Genomic DNA, 16198 nt, shown 5'->3' on the forward strand with positions numbered 1-16198 from the left:
AATAATCAATGTATTAACTATTTTCTTCATGACCTATATATATTATAAAATCATAGGTATTAGTTACATAGCAAAAGATGTGGTTGAAATCTTCACGTCATTGATTTTATTTTATTTTAGGTGTCACCACTTGACGAAAAAGTTAACTTATTACCCATTAGTTTAGGGGACACATTAATCATGAACAAGTGTATCACAGCCAGCATGGCTCATACTTCATACAGCGCGCGGGATACTTTTACACCATTTGTCTTTTTCTAGTATAAAAAATATTATTTGAATTCCTTACATCAATTGGATTGGAACTGACATTATCTACTTTCCTGTGTCAATTTCTCCCCCCTCTCTCTATATTAAAAATTTTAATAAAATTTAATTACGTTACATGGTTGATTACCAAGTGTTATGTCACGTTCAATAAATGTCGAATGCATGCATACATCAGTACATCACTCTCCTTTTCATTTTCTTCCAAAAGCACATATTAAATTGATCTATGACACAGTACTCGCTAGCTGTTTGCAGACTCTGCAATTAGGTAGGCATGCTAAAATAATTTCCTGTACTTAATTAATTAACAACTATATTATACAGTACTTTTACGAAACCATTCATCTTTTTCATTGAGCCATCTTCTTGTTGTTTTGTATGATAAATTTGCAAATATGCATATTAGCATATAATTTCTTCCAACTATCCTTCCAAAGGAGTGACTAAATTTCCTGTAGAATATTATTTAAGTTCTCATGAGTCAATGACCCTGACATCTAAATATATTAATTCATTTCCATATCATTATTTATTTTGTCCGTGGTGTTGGAATCATGTGTCTGCAACTATCCTAAGTCGTTCCATTTACTAACTTTTCAGTTTATATTATCTCTTTTCATTATCAGATTTTTCAACCATCGAATTCATCATTTTGCTTTTCGTTGGACCAAACCTGTATTTATGAAATCGTCTGCAACGGTAAATTAATTTTATAGACCAACAAAAACTGGATAACTTCCACACCAAATTACCATAAAAGTTCTTCAAATTTATTTATTATATATTTAGAAGCATATATTTTACTCAGAATATATATACTCGAAGAAGAAAAGAAAGATATTTGAGAAATAATGATTGAAAAAAATGATAATGATTTATGTTTATTGATTATTTTGTATCAATATTATGATAAAAAAAAAATCGATTTCCGCTTGCTAGATTAATCTTTGGATTATTTATCTTTTGACTATACATAGTTGCAGTGAGCTACTATTGATTAAATTGGTCCGGTTTCATGATCAAGGATTTTCATTTTTTTTTTTATCGTAATAGCTGATATCCTGATTATGATTGATCATAAATATTCGAAAAACAATTACATAATAAATTACACGGTTTATTTCTGTTCATATTCAATACCAATTAATATCATATATAATTGTCGTATACTAATTGGCTTCCAGATCCACGTGTGAAGGAACACTAGCATAAAAACATAGGTATAGTAGTTCTATTGCCTTATATCAGCACAAATGGTAGCTAGGCACATCCTTTCTGTCTTGGTCACTTGTACAAGGCATTTGTTCTTGCTTAAGAACAAGGATTAGGTACTAATATATTTGAATCACTACCTTGTGGGGCTCGGAGTGTATAATTGATTTATATTACTACTGATTTAGTCTGACCAATAATTATAATTGTTCTTAATAAATAGGCCCTTGGTAACTATATTCCTCCCCACAAAATTAAAGTCCACCAAACATTAAAAAGAAAATAATGGCAAGGATCCTAATTAGTTTATACCATTAATGACAGATAATTCGTTTGAAAATACAACCATTCTATTATATAATTGAAAGAAGCCAATTCACCACCAAATATATAAGAACCCAGATGTTTTTCAACATTTGAAAAATAAAAAATACGTTTTCCTAGCTTCCTTTTTTAATCTTTATTTATTGTTTCTTAATTATACTACTTTAGAAGGAGTGAAATCAACCTTGTGCTACTACCAATTTTATATATGTGCCTTGAATTGACTAGTTCGTGTGTTTGTCTCAATCGTGTGTGACTGTGTGAGTGAGAGACAGAGAGAAAAGCTCAGTTATACATCATTAATTTGACTTCTTAATTTGACTTGTTAGCTTAACGTGATATGGGAGGGAAAGCCTAAAAGATTCTGTGGGGTTTTCTGAGAGACGGATGCAAGAGGAAAAGGTGTTTAGATAATCCAAATGAAGGGGTGGCTCTTATATATAGCTACTTTGTAAACTTAATATATCATTTTTGTTCAAGGACGACAGAAAACAATGACTTCAACATTAATTAATTTTGAATTGTCATATATATTACACTGTATTTTTCTTAGCTTTACCACCAACTTAAAAGTAATTAGTTGCCTTTTCTTTTTCGATCTTTACCAATTCGTTTGTTGAGTTTCCATGCACGTCGTTGTTTGGAATTTGATATATTGCATCAAAATCTTACAAACATATATAATATTCTTTTCTTCAATATTTTTTGGTATAAGACCTTTCATGAGAAGTAATCCTATATATATTTAAATTAAAAATATCTACAGCATGTACGGATTAATTCTTTTATCGGGATTTTCTTTCTCTTCTTTAATGTGTTTCCTAGTTGGCTCCTCTCACATGCAATGTACAATTTGTATTATTTATTGACTAGTGACATGCTATAATTTATAAAGTAGTTACTATAGTGGAACAGAAATACTAGACACGAGTTTAAATGACTAGTACTTTATGTGCGTGCTACATAGTAGAAGTTATTATGAGAACACTAGACAGTGTAATAGTATTATTACCATATGGGTATGGTGGAAGCTTCAGAGAAACAGTTTACATGTATTTTCTTACTCTCATAACCGTTATCTCCTTCATCCGTGTGAATCAAATTATGATGCAAGACAGTTGCATAAATGGGACCCTCCTAAGCCAGTGTTGCAAGTAAACCAAGCAAAAAAACAACAGAAAAGCCTTAAGTATTAAGTACTAAAGGCAAGACACAGAGCTTATAACAAAACTTTTTTCAGATAACCTTTTTCTCTTCCCTCATAGATTCTTAGGTTACTTTCAAATATAATATTAACCAGGACATGCAATATTGCAACCCTCTAGACTATTCATATTCAATTCCCTCTCCCCTAGCCACTCTTTTCTCTCATTATATAAAGCTTCTTCCACCAAACCTGTTTCTCACTCTCATTCTTATTACCATCATCATCATCTCCCAATAGGTTTTAATTTTCCTTGCTACTGATCAATATGGAGGAGTCTCAGTACTTGCTGTGGATCAAGAGAAAACAAATCTTGAAGTCACACATTCAACAACCATTTGGAACCAGCAACAACAACAACTCATCATCATGGGAGGAAAGGGCTTTTGCAGAAGATGCTGCTAGGATACTTGGTGGGTGCATATGGCCTCCAAGGTCTTACTCATGCAATTTCTGTAAAAGAGAGTTTAGGTCTGCTCAGGCTCTAGGGGGACACATGAATGTGCACAGGAGGGACAGGGCTAGACTCAAACAAAGCCTTAGTCACCATAATGAAGCCCTTCAACATCATCAAAAAAATGATTGTAAGTCATCAAGTGCTCAATTTTCTGAAGAGAATTTCAATTTCTTTCTCTCATCTAGATAGATATTGTTGTCTTAATAATCCTTATATAATTACTCTAACCTTAATAACGGCAGGTACAGTTGCAACAAGCAAAGTCTCATCTTCTAGGGCCTCAACTATATCTACCCAAGAAATTTGTTCTCATCAGCCTACCATGTCCCTTTATTCTTCCTTAATTGGGTGGGGACATCATCACCACATGGAGTCTCCTGATTCAGAACCAAAAGGGCAAGTGAATGCAAGGGAAGAATTTTTAAAAGGTTTGGGTTGTAATGATTATGTTGAAACAAGTTTGTCTGTGGGACAAAGTGCAGTGTTTGGCCAAAAATTACCAACAACTGAATCATGTGGGGACGAAAGCATCAGTTATAAAAGATCAAAGACTTCTATGCCTCCTTTGCCTGGAGTTTTCCTCAAGCCATGTTCAAATGATAGAAACCTAACTTTTCAGTCTGCAGAATTTGTACTTGGACTCAAGCCTGGAATGGAAGACTTAGATCTTGAACTCAGGCTGGGGAAGCCACAGAAAGTTATTTAGTATATAGGACAAACAAAAGAAGTTGTAGTGGAGTGTCAGTGTTTGCCTTTTTTTTTTTCCTTTCCTATTAGAGGTTCATAGAAAGTAGGCAATTAAGAACCTTCTTCGCCTGACTAAACCCACCTTGAGTAGAATTCTCAGGTTTATTTTCAAGAGACGTTAATTTGAATACTAATGTTATCTCTAGTTGCATATGTTTTGTTTGAGCATAGTGTAATGTTATTATCTCTAGAATTATGAGTAATGTTATTTTCACATTTTTACAACACTAAGAAATGTAAGAAGAGAGAATAGTGTTAAGATAAATGAATGGTATGGTGAACAGAATAAAATTAACAAAAGTATTATGAGAATCTTAAATAAGAGATCGAATAACATTTATCTTGAATTATTAGTTTGGCGACTGCATGTAGTTCATCATTGAAAGCAAATGACAAATGAAAATACAACACTATATATAGTACTTCAACAATATGTAAAATCTCACCATCTCAAATGTGATAATTAAGTTGGACAAACTCTAATAGTATGTTAATGGAAAATGGAATCTCTGAGCTAGCTAGGGTTTCACAACAAAGGGGCTATGCAATGACAAACAAATAAACACAAACCAAATTGGATTTTTGCTCAAGAAAAAAACATTTTTTTATAAGTTTATTTTATTGATATAATAAACTTTCTTCTCCTTTGTTGTGGGTCTAAGTTTAGAGGGGAATCAAAGAGGAGGAAAGTTGAAGTGTAAGGTGATAATTGAAGTGGTGAGAGAACTGACAGTAACTGACAATTAGAAGTCACTTCAGCTACATATATTCCAGGGAACTAACAGTAGTCACATGCACATAAATCTGCACAAAATTATGAATAACCTTTTTACACGGATCATTACAAGTGATCGCTCAGCCACTTACCACTTCACCTCATCATTCCCATAAATCCAATCTGTTCAGTTGCTTTCCACATGCTTCTTCCTAACACTTCCAAAAAACCAACCAACCACACGGAAATTGAATATTAATACAGCACAGCCAAATATTAATTTAGTTTGGTAGAGAACGAAAGGACATCACATCATTGGCCTTATTAGCATATATGTCATTGTTTTTTTTTTACTCTTGGTGTGAGATATTATTGTTATATATTCATGTTAGTTATAGTTATCCCTAAAAATGTCCACTTCTTATCTTTCAAATATTTCGAAGCCCAAGACTCTTGTGCTGCCTGTAGTTACTTAAAAACAGTGTTAGCCACCTTATTGTGACAGTGACCGTTCCTCCAGAATACACGCGGGGACGTCATAGTCTCTTCTTTTTAGCCTTTCTTTGTAAGGAAATGTGATGGAATATCGCTTTTGACTTCATGTTCTTTGCAGTTTGCGAAGAGGAACACAGAACCATTGCTGTCTGTCTTAGATCAAGGGGGAAATCCAGCTACCCTTTTCACAAAAGTTTTCCCATTATGGGCTACATTTATATTCATTCACATAGCGATAGAAAATTGGCACGAAAAAGAGTTTAATGAAGAAAAGCAAGTTTGCCACCAACAATTTCATTAACCATGGATAATGTGCGAATTTGGATGAGCATTTGATAAAAATTAATTTGAAATCAAATTAATTTTGGTTAAAATTGATTTAAAGTAATGTGATTTATATTTGAATATTTTATTATAAAATTAAATTAAAATTAAAAGTAAAATTTAATATAAAATTTTGAATTCAACTACATAAAGTTGTTTCAACTCAAATTAATTTTGAACTCAATTAATTTTTCAATATCAAATCAAATATGCATAATAATGTACATGGAATGTACACTTATGCTAAATACATGTCCACTAATTTTATACCAAAAAAAATTAACTCTTAATTGAAAAATAAGGACAAGAAAGATCAAACTCTAAAATATTTCACCATCAAATGTATATATGGATCAGCTGATGATGTAATATTGCTCTAACTTAAATAATCGTGTGAGTTGTAATTGTGAAAATGCAAGTAGAGGGTAATCGTGGTCTCTAAAAAAGAAAAACTCTAAAACTCTTCATAAAAATAAGGGAGGTTAGCAGAATTAATAAATTATTTAAAAAATTATATTATTAAGTAAAGCTACATGAATTTTATATTATATTTCTACCAAAGGATAATTTGGTCTTTGACTAGAATATTTAAGCATTGGAATTTTATTATTTGAACATATGACATTATATATCTGTATGTTTCCCTTATTTGTTATTTTTTTCATGTACACACACGCATCTCGAAAATATGTCACAAAATCAAATAGACAACCTTTTGTTAGTATCTCAATTTTGTATTGATTTTTTCCCACTTGAGCAGTGCTATGAAACCAACCTTGTGAGCCTGTAGCAACTACTAAATTCATTCCGATAATTGTCTTTTTATTGGTTTGGACTTCCTTTTTTTTCTAAAAACTTGCTCACGCAACCAACCCTAATTGGTAGAGGAAGTGGTGTTACTGTGTTACTCACCACTGAGTTTGCGAATTTATGATTACAATTGGTTTTTACTTCAATTGAAAGTAGTGGGGTTCATGGGATGATTTTGATTAATTAATGCAACATTTTGATTTTTGGCAATATATGCCTGATATCTGGCTCTATGGTAAAGATATATACATGCAGCAGAGAGAGAGAGGTCACATGGCCGGGGATGATGATGTGTGTGTTTCTGTTTTTCTTTTGGGTATTTATTGTGGGAATTAATTCAGATCGATACATGTTCCTTGCTTTAGCAAGTTTGTTTACTTTATTTAGGGTGCTTCGATGTATGCAAAGTCTAGTGATAGTGTTTGTATAGCTAATTGCTATATACTGCTGAAGGTTTAAGCGTCTCCAGAGATTGAAATTGTAGCTACCTAGCACGTGTGTGTCTATGCATTAGGATTGTTTCTAGCTTCTGGCAGTGAAAACAACTACACAGACACTTCGTCGTATAATTAATCTATTCATTGGTTGTGAAAGACGATTTGACAAATGACACTTCACAAGCTTATTCTCTCCTTCCTACAATGTCGCGCTTTACTCTTCCATGCAGAAATTGAAACCTTTTTAAAGATAAAATAGTAGTTCTTTCAATTTGACAAAGGGGAAGTAAGAATAGGGGCTTCTACAATCTTTACATGCACGTGATGGCAATTGTAAATTGTAATGAATCTCCCCCGTGACTAGCTATAATAGGGTTTTGTAATTTTGTGGCTTCCTAATTAATTACCTACTCATGTGAATGTGCCACATGATTAATTAAAATTCCTTGGGAATGAATTGCATTTGAAAAATAGTTGCTTCTTTATTGATTAAAAGAAAAACTCCATCAAGAAATTGGTTCAAAACGTGATTATTTTTAATGCATGCCCTTGTATAGGATTAGGTAAATCTATAGTTTATGACTGAAAGTCAAGCTCAGTATTATTATCTACCACATGAACAAACCTAAATCATGGCACTCTCTTATTATGGATAAGCATATATGATTGTAAGCAGGGTATGAAAAAAAACCAGTTTAGACCAAACCGGTTTGTAACTACACTAAAATCAAATTAGTTTTCATCTGAACTAATTCAAAAACAAAGAACTGCACTGTTGTATAAAAGTGATTTGGTTGATTGAATTATTTTTACAAAATCGATTAGGTTAACCAAATCCATTTTTTATTTTAAAAAAAATTCAAAAATCGATCAGTTCTTGAAACTAGTTTAAACCCAATTTAAAATCAATTCAATTCAAAATTGATTTTTCAAATTAGTTTGATTTCAAATTGATTTTTTAAAACAATTGGACTGTTTGGATTAAAAATCAAACTAGTTAAAACGGTTCAGAATTGATTTAATTTGGCTTTTTTAACTGAACTGATTTTTGTCATTGGTTGTTTCTTTTTTTAAAAAAAAACATATAAAGTTAAAATCAATCAGCTAAATAATTTTTAAATAAACATAAATCTAAGTTTGACTTATCGTTTTTCATATTTATAATTTGCATTGCACACTTGTGTGAGTCCTTTTCCACAATACTACACTAAAAACAAAAACATGCTTGGAACCACTCTCTTGCCTCACCAGCAGTGACAACACAATGGGCCCAACTGGATGTCAAGAAAACAGTAATTGGGCCCATATAAAAACCACAGCAGCAAACAGCACATATGCCCAATCACAAACGACGTCGTTTTGTTGTAAGATGACAAGCACGTTCTTCAATCTTCATGGTCTGTTCAATTAAGATAAGAACGTAAGCAAAAGCAAAAGCAAACAACAATGGCGAATCCTGAAGGCAGTAGCAGAGGCTCAAGATGGTCCCTTAAGGGAACCAATGCTCTCGTTACTGGAGGAACACGTGGAATCGGGTACGTAATTTTTTCTTCTTTTTTTTTTTTTTCTGGATTCTATTTGTTGCGTGAATTGAATTGGGTCTCTTGATTCTGGGGTTTGTTAAAATGACTTAAAGTTTCGTTTTTTGCATGATGTGTTTTCTGGGTGTGGTTCACTTCACTGTTGATTCAGGCACGCTGTGGTGGAGGAACTAGCGGAGTTTGGTGCCACAGTGTACACTTGTTCCAGGAATGAATCAGAGTTGAATGCATGCTTGAAGGAGTGGAGCAGAAGGGATTTTCGGTTTCTGGGTTGGTTTGTGATGCGTCTTCTCCACCCCAAAGAGAGAAACTCATTCAGCAAGTGGCAACTGCCTTCAACGGCAAGCTCAACATACTTGTGAGTCTTTTTCTTTATTTGTATGTTTGTAAATTGGAATAGTTTGTTTTGAATTTGTTGTGCTTAAAGTTGTTTCGAATTAAAAAAATTATATATGAGTTTGTGAAAAAGAAAAAAGGGAAAGATAGGTTATGTTGCCCCAAAAAATTTTAAAAAGTTTAATTTATATATACTGTCAGTATAATTTTTTTTTACATGGATATATCATATAATCCTATTCCATAATATGAACTTCCAATTATGTATGATGTACTCTATCATTTTTACTTATGTGAAAGATATGTTATGTTACCCCAAAAATATTTAAAAAGTTTAATTTATATATACTGTCAGTATACTTTTTTTTACATGGATATATCATATAATCCTATTCCATAATATGAACTTCCAATTATGTATGATGTACTCTGTCATTTTTACTTGTGTGAAAATTTAGAAAAGAAATCTATTAGGCGGTTGTAAATAAAAGTGGTTTGTAGACTGTAGTAATGTTACTGATAAGAAGTGCATGTTGAAACATGTCAAGGCTAGAGATTTCCTTGGATTATAGTATTATCTTTAGAAGTGTCATATTATTATCATATACTTTAAAAATTTAAAGATACGGATACTATCTTATAGACTGTATGATAATAATATGACACATTTCAAGATAATACTTTTGAAATCAAGGAAACTATGCTGTCAAAAAGGGTGTAAGTGAATGTATGGAGCACTTGATACTTTATTTAGTGTTTACTATGTTAAATTTCAAAATCTTTTGGAGGTCCTATACCCTGATGCAACTCAGTGGCTCTCTGCCTGTGTTTAGGATAGTTGGCAGGATAACCTGTGTGTCCAGCTTTATCGATGACTGTTTAGTTTATATTGGGATATCAGTTACTGAATATGTTAGAGATCGATCTTATGTATTATAATTCAAACAGGGTTTCAGTATACTGTATTGTTGTATGATGCTATCCTGTGTTGTAATAATATTTCTGATAATTCACTCAATTTGCAAGTGATTATTGGATAAATAAATAATTGGCAATTTCTGGATTTATTTTGCCCAATTAAGACTATCTGATTGTTGCTTGAAATCCATTCAGAAGGGCAGCATTAATATCTGCACAATGCAGTTAACAATTGAAAACATAGACTTGTAATTATTTGTTGATGTCAGCGTAAAACTGTTAAAATTAAAAATGTTAAAATAGCTAGACTTGTTTCTCCAATGAGCAAGACTTCAGCACATAATAAATTTTGTTTCTATCATCATCTTGTGAGCTTAGGTAAACAATGTTGGAACAAATGTGAGGAAACCAACAATTGAGTATACAGCCGAAGAATATTCAAAATTAATGGCAACTAACTTGGACTCTGCATACCATCTGAGCCAACTTGCTTATCCTCTTCTTAAAGCATCTGGAAATGGAAGTATTGTGTTCATTTCCTCTGTTGAAGGTCAGACAAGCTTATGCTGCAACTAAAGGTGAGTTGATGTAAAATTATGTCATCTCCGGTTCAAACATAGATTACAAACTATTTTGAAAGATATTGACCAAAGAGATTCATCATGCTGTTTTCTTCAGCTGCCATCGATCAGCTTACCAAATATCTTGCTTGTGAATGGGCAAAAGACAATATAAGGAGCAACAGTGTTGCACCTTGGTATACCCTAACATCACTTGAGGAACCTGTAATTCTCTTTCAACTTGTTTTGTTTCCTGTTCCAAGGACTAGTCATTTCCTTGTTATGAAGATTGGTTAATTATGTTGACGGAGTAAAATTGAGTTGAATGAGAATTGAGAAGTTAACTGATCAGTCATTATTAAATTCTATGCAGATTTTGTTGGTCCTGTCACCACCTTCATCTCTCTAGTCTTCATACAATGTTCTAAAATATCAATGCATAATATGTGCTTTCAAGTTCTTAAATTCATGCTCCTTTTAAGTTTTAAGGATTACTATTCAGCATTTTAGGAGTATTCTGATAAAAAAGAGTGTCTGAATATCAATCTTTTAGATTATTGAATTGGGAAATCTAATTAGCCTGCATATTGGGATGCCTCATTGAGTTGGATACCTATAGACCCAACCCAAGACAGTTGTTGGGTTGATATTAGGAATTGATGAGGGCCCAATGCAATCATCATGGCGCAAGTGTGCATGTTGGAGATCATACATTAACTAGAGATATGACCAAAATAGTGTATATAAGCGGGGAACAATTCTCATCTCTTGAGCTAGATTTTGGAGTTGAGTCAGGCTTAAACCCAAATTTTAACATAGTATTAGAGTCTATCCTAACACTTGTTATTAGATCTATCAAACCACCTGTAATGTCAAGTCCTGGTGTTAAATTAGGCCCAAATTCTAAGAGTACAGTGTGTATTTGTGTATGCTGGTTTTTTGCTAATAATTCATAGCCTTGCCCTTACCTTTTTTTAAGTGCATATGAATTATACTTGTACATATTATGCATGTTAGCATGATTATCAGTATAACTAATCTTCAAATGACAACATTATCATCTTAACTTGGGAGTGCTAATTGTACCTTTTTTCTAACAGTTGCTTGCAAACAAACAGCTTGTTAATGAGATAACATCTCAAACGCCGATAAAGCGGATGGCAGAAACGCATGAAGTTTCATCCTTGGTGACTTTCCTTTGTCTGCCAGCAGCATCCTACATCACTGGACAGATTGTTTCTGTTGATGGAGGATTCACTGCTAATGGATTTCAACCCAGCATGAGAATTTCTTAAAGCAAAATGGTCATTTTTATTGTTGGATTATGTGAATAAAGTGGTGGCCACTTGAAATTTGGACCATCTATGATCAACTTGTTTTGATTGGTCAATGAATTATTTTAGTATTTTAGAAATTTACATTGCCATATTCAACGGCTATCATTGTGAGATGATTGGTGCTCTTGGATCACCTTAAATCAAATGCAGAGCTTCAAACAAATTTGATTCGCATTTCACATGGAGCCAATAGCTAACAATAGTCAATGTTATGCTAAAATACAAAACCTCTAATCATACGTCATGTACTGGAATCTGTGTTGTGTTTTGAATATCACATCTAATAGTTATATTCCCCGTGTTCCCTGAGCATGGATATCAGTATATACGGATGATGTGTATCTGATTCGACTTATTTCCAAAATAAGAAAGTATACTTATATTTCCTAAGTATAGTAGCCTGGCATACCTTTTCCAAATCGTGTTAGATATTAATGGATAAATAATTAAATTTGTCCATGAAATTGTAAAGCATTAATAAATTGATTTTTGAAAAATAAAAAATACAAATTTAGTTATTAAATGTGTAAAAAATGTGACCAATGAGTCCTGATAATAGTTTGATGATAACTTGATTCTTGAATTTTATAACTTAATGTCAAATTATTTTTAAAAAATATAATTTATTATTAAATTGATTTTTAAACATTACAATTTAATAACAAGATGATTTCACAAATTTAAAAACATAATTTATTTGTTGCATTTTTTACATATTCAATGACTAAATTTATATTTTTATTTTTAGGGATCAATTTATCATCACATCATACTTTCAATAATAAATTTGATTATTTACCCTTTCCCTATTATAAACATATTTTATACATTATGGTTCTTTTTTTCTTTTGTGTACAAAGCACGTTTTTAGACAAGTACTGTATGTTTATTTTCAAATATTGGTAAATGTAAAGAACTGAATTTAAGGGTACCATAAATTAATTGTTTTAGACAATAAAAAGAAACAAAGCCCCAACTACGATAGATTACTACAATAAAAATAAAATAAAAACTAATAAAATTCTAAAATAACTATTTCAAACATTCATTAAGGGGTTGTTCAAGAATATGTAACCCTAATCGTTTGGGTTTTTCATGAGACATTATCAAGCCAGACGAGTATTTCATTTCTCTCTTGTTTACTGGATAAAGGGTGACAAATCTCTTTAAACGTTTTATTTATGTATTATAATTCATTAAGGGGTGGACTTAACCAGGATATATGTTATAACCTACCCCTTAAACTAAAGCTTTAAACTTATCCTATTATTCTAATATAGTTCTTATTTTATATATTGGGATGGAACTAGCCTAAATGTTTTCAAAGTATGGTTTTCTCTAAAAATTATTGTATAGTTTTTTCTATAAGCAAATGTAAATTTTATTATTAATATCCAAATTTAGTAAGCAAATGTTTGTTATTATCTAAAAAATTATTGTGTAGTAAGATTTATTAAATAAGTCTGTAAACCTATCTTTTAATAGTGTAATTGGCTTACACTAACATGAATATAATCTTAAAATATTATAGTAAAAATTCAACAAAATAATAAAAATAATAATGATACTATCATTATGTTATTTCTATTTATTTAAATTAGCCATCCACTTAGACTTCAAATGTCTTTAAAATGAATTAAAATTTGACATTTTAAACTAATAAACTTTGTAAAAAGTCTTGACTACTTATTTAACAAATAAATTTAGCCTTAATTGTCCAATCTGGAGTAAGCCATAGGGATCCCTAATAATAAATGAAAGAATCTAAATCCTACATCGTTGAAAATTGTAGACCTGTTCCCTGAAGATATGATTTGGATATGGGCATGTCCTTACCAAAGTTATTTGATATGTCGATTAATACTATTATAAAAAGAAAAAGAAAGTTACATGACTCTTATCTCTCTCATACTAAAGCGTGTAGCTTAAAAAGTTCTTCAAATATGTTTGTCTAATTCGTCTCAAATTAGTTGACATTAATATGACTTTCAATTTAAAACTTGTCAATTGGTGGATTAATAGAGACAGAAAGGTTCCCCCTAAATTTTAATGTAGTTACATCCTAAAATAGTCTCCTCTGAATTAGTTTACATATTTAGCAATTAACAATTATGTTATGTTTTTAAAAGATATATATATATATATGAATGAGAGAAGAGATCAAATTATTACATTAATATAACTTTATTTTTATAACTTAATATAATATATATTTTTTATTTATTTAACCGTTAAATTATATTTAAATATTAATAAAATTATTTATGTCAAATTTTATTAAAATTAAACAAACAAATAGTTAACAAACCTTTCAAATCTGGCATTAGACGTACTCCCCACTCAAAATCAAAAAACTAAAGTAACCAACCTGCACTACATGCATGTTTGGTTTCACATCCTAGATCTTATGTTTAGAGCAGGATCACATAAAACATAATGCAAAAACAACTATTAGTTACGCTGGAAATCCACGTTTGATAATTTATAACGTGTTTTCAAACACACTATACAACAAGCATCCAATTATCTTATGCACTTAATTATATTCAAATGTTTTGTTTGCATAATTATACTTAAATATCAATTAATTATACTCAAATGTTTATGCAGCAAGTTTAAACTATTTATTTCTAAACTGTGGGTGTAGATATTGAGGTCGGCTTAAAAGAATTATACCTACTTTTTTTATATGAAATCCTCGAGCGGTTTCGAACCTATTGCCAATTGGATTTTGGATAAGCAATTTACTTCCACGCTATGTTATGCTGCTCAAGCTCTTTGACTAAATTTTTGTTCTGATTTCAAAGTTCAAACTCTAACCCAGAAGTCTTTCCTACCAAATCTACCGTGTAGCCAAACATAACCTAGCTTCCTTCAACTGCTATTCGTGTCATCAATTTGAAAAACATCACTTCCCATATTTGTCCTCTTCGTTTGTATTTTATTTTTTATATCACGAAAATGGATAACGATGTTGACGCTACTTTCAAAGGTGCTAATTAATCTTGAGAGCACTTATCCCTTTGCTTTCTAGCTTTTGAGTTTTGAGATTTTGATCATGATTCAACTTTAGCCATACGACTTGTCCCTTTTTGCTTTCTAGCTTTCGAGAATTTGATCATATTTGAATTTTAGCCACGAGACCGATATCAGTTTGTTTACATTCTTTAATAATAAAATAATTTTAAGAAGGTATAAAAACTAGAAAAAAAAAGTGATTTATTTTTAGAAACTTTATAAAAAAATAAAATAAAAATTTAATTTAATTATTATCATAAAAAGTTTCTATTTAAAATTTAACTATAATTACCTGAAACAATAAAAACTTGGTTTTTTATTTTAATTTTTTCAAAAGCTTTAACAAACACTATTCTTTTATTTAAAGCTATATGCGTTTTTCAAAAAAAAAAAATCTTCATGAACCTGAGACAAGCAGACTTTAGAATGATGATTTCTTTTAAATTCCAATAGTCTATGACTCAGTAGTGGACACGGATTTGATTTGTTTAACTTAATTTAAAGAAATCAATGTTTGTTTTTAATAATTTTAAAAAATTATTATTATTGTAAATAAGATGTTTCAAACATGCATTCATCACTTGTTCATATCACTTTTCTGAAAAGTTGTCATTTTACTAAATTGTTTTTTTAAGAAAAACTTATCACAGGATAAAATAATTTTTAACAAAATTTAAAACATGTTTTAATAAAGAGTTTAATTTTTATTTCAAAATTAAACTCTTTATTATTTTAATTTATTACTTGTAATTTCACATATTACTATGTGATCAATCAGGAAGGTGAAATTTTAATTTTGATCAAGGAATGATGTAAATAAATAACACTTGGAGTTAATTAATAAGACATTATTGTAAATATGATGTTTGAGATAGCTATTTCAAATTATATATAATTATTTAGGATTAAATGATAATATTATTTTTTTGAAAAATAAAAATGTAATTGTTTTTAGATAATTTAGAAAATAAAACAAATCTAGAAGTTGAAGTCTCAATCGAGATAAGATAGCAGTGGTAGAACAAACTTCCATGTCTGCCATTTCTTTCTAAATTTTGGACGAAGTGATCATCGACCTGAAAGCGACCTGTGACGAAAACACAAGAATTGGATCATTGATGTTCATGCTCTGGATTAAGACAGTAACGACTCGTTGCTAATAAATTAATTGCTAGAATCTAGGGTGTGTTTCTATGAGCCGTGAAATGGGATGAAAGTGTGAAGAGTGAAATAGAGTGAAAAAAAGTATTAAAATAAGTTGTTTGTTTAAAACAAATGAAAGTTTATATATTAAAGTAGTAGATAAATTTCAATATTATTCCCTTTTAATCCATGCACATTCAGGTGTCACATTTCATTTTTTTTTAACTCAATTGAAAACTTGTAATGAATTACTTAAATTATATAATCAATTATGTAATTTCATATAAGATTAATTGAATAAAAAATAATTTCTGAATCATTATAATTGATTATATTACCCGAATAGATAG

The 16198-nt window shown here is 30.7% G+C and overlaps 1 protein-coding gene and 1 pseudogene across 1 annotated transcript; both read left to right on the plus strand.

The window, feature by feature from the left end:
* The first annotated feature begins 3123 nt into the window (after positions 1–3123).
* LOC102663477 (zinc finger protein 10) lies at positions 3124–4471 on the plus strand. The gene is made up of 2 exons (XM_006601930.4): positions 3124–3594; positions 3710–4471. The coding sequence occupies exons 1-2, from the start codon at positions 3279–3281 to the stop codon at positions 4171–4173; spliced, it is 780 nt and encodes a 259-aa protein (XP_006601993.1). The 5' UTR covers positions 3124–3278; the 3' UTR covers positions 4174–4471.
* A 3824-nt stretch (positions 4472–8295) lies between these two features.
* Positions 8296–11850, plus strand: LOC100803071 (tropinone reductase homolog At5g06060-like; annotated as a pseudogene).
* The last annotated feature ends 4348 nt before the right edge of the window (positions 11851–16198 follow it).

Source organism: Glycine max, chromosome 18 (assembly GCF_000004515.6).
Source record: "Glycine max cultivar Williams 82 chromosome 18, Glycine_max_v4.0, whole genome shotgun sequence".
Classification (NCBI taxonomy): Eukaryota; Viridiplantae; Streptophyta; class Magnoliopsida; order Fabales; family Fabaceae; genus Glycine; species Glycine max.

Bases quoted from the DNA above. Each gene is read 5' to 3' on its own strand.
- LOC102663477 (XM_006601930.4), top strand. From the start codon at position 3,279: ATGGAGGAGTCTCAGTACTTGCTGTGGATCAAGAGAAAACAAATCTTG. The intron at 3,595-3,709 runs GTAAGTCATCAA...TAATAACGGCAG, and splicing joins ACATCATCAAAAAAATGATT to GTACAGTTGCAACAAGCAAA.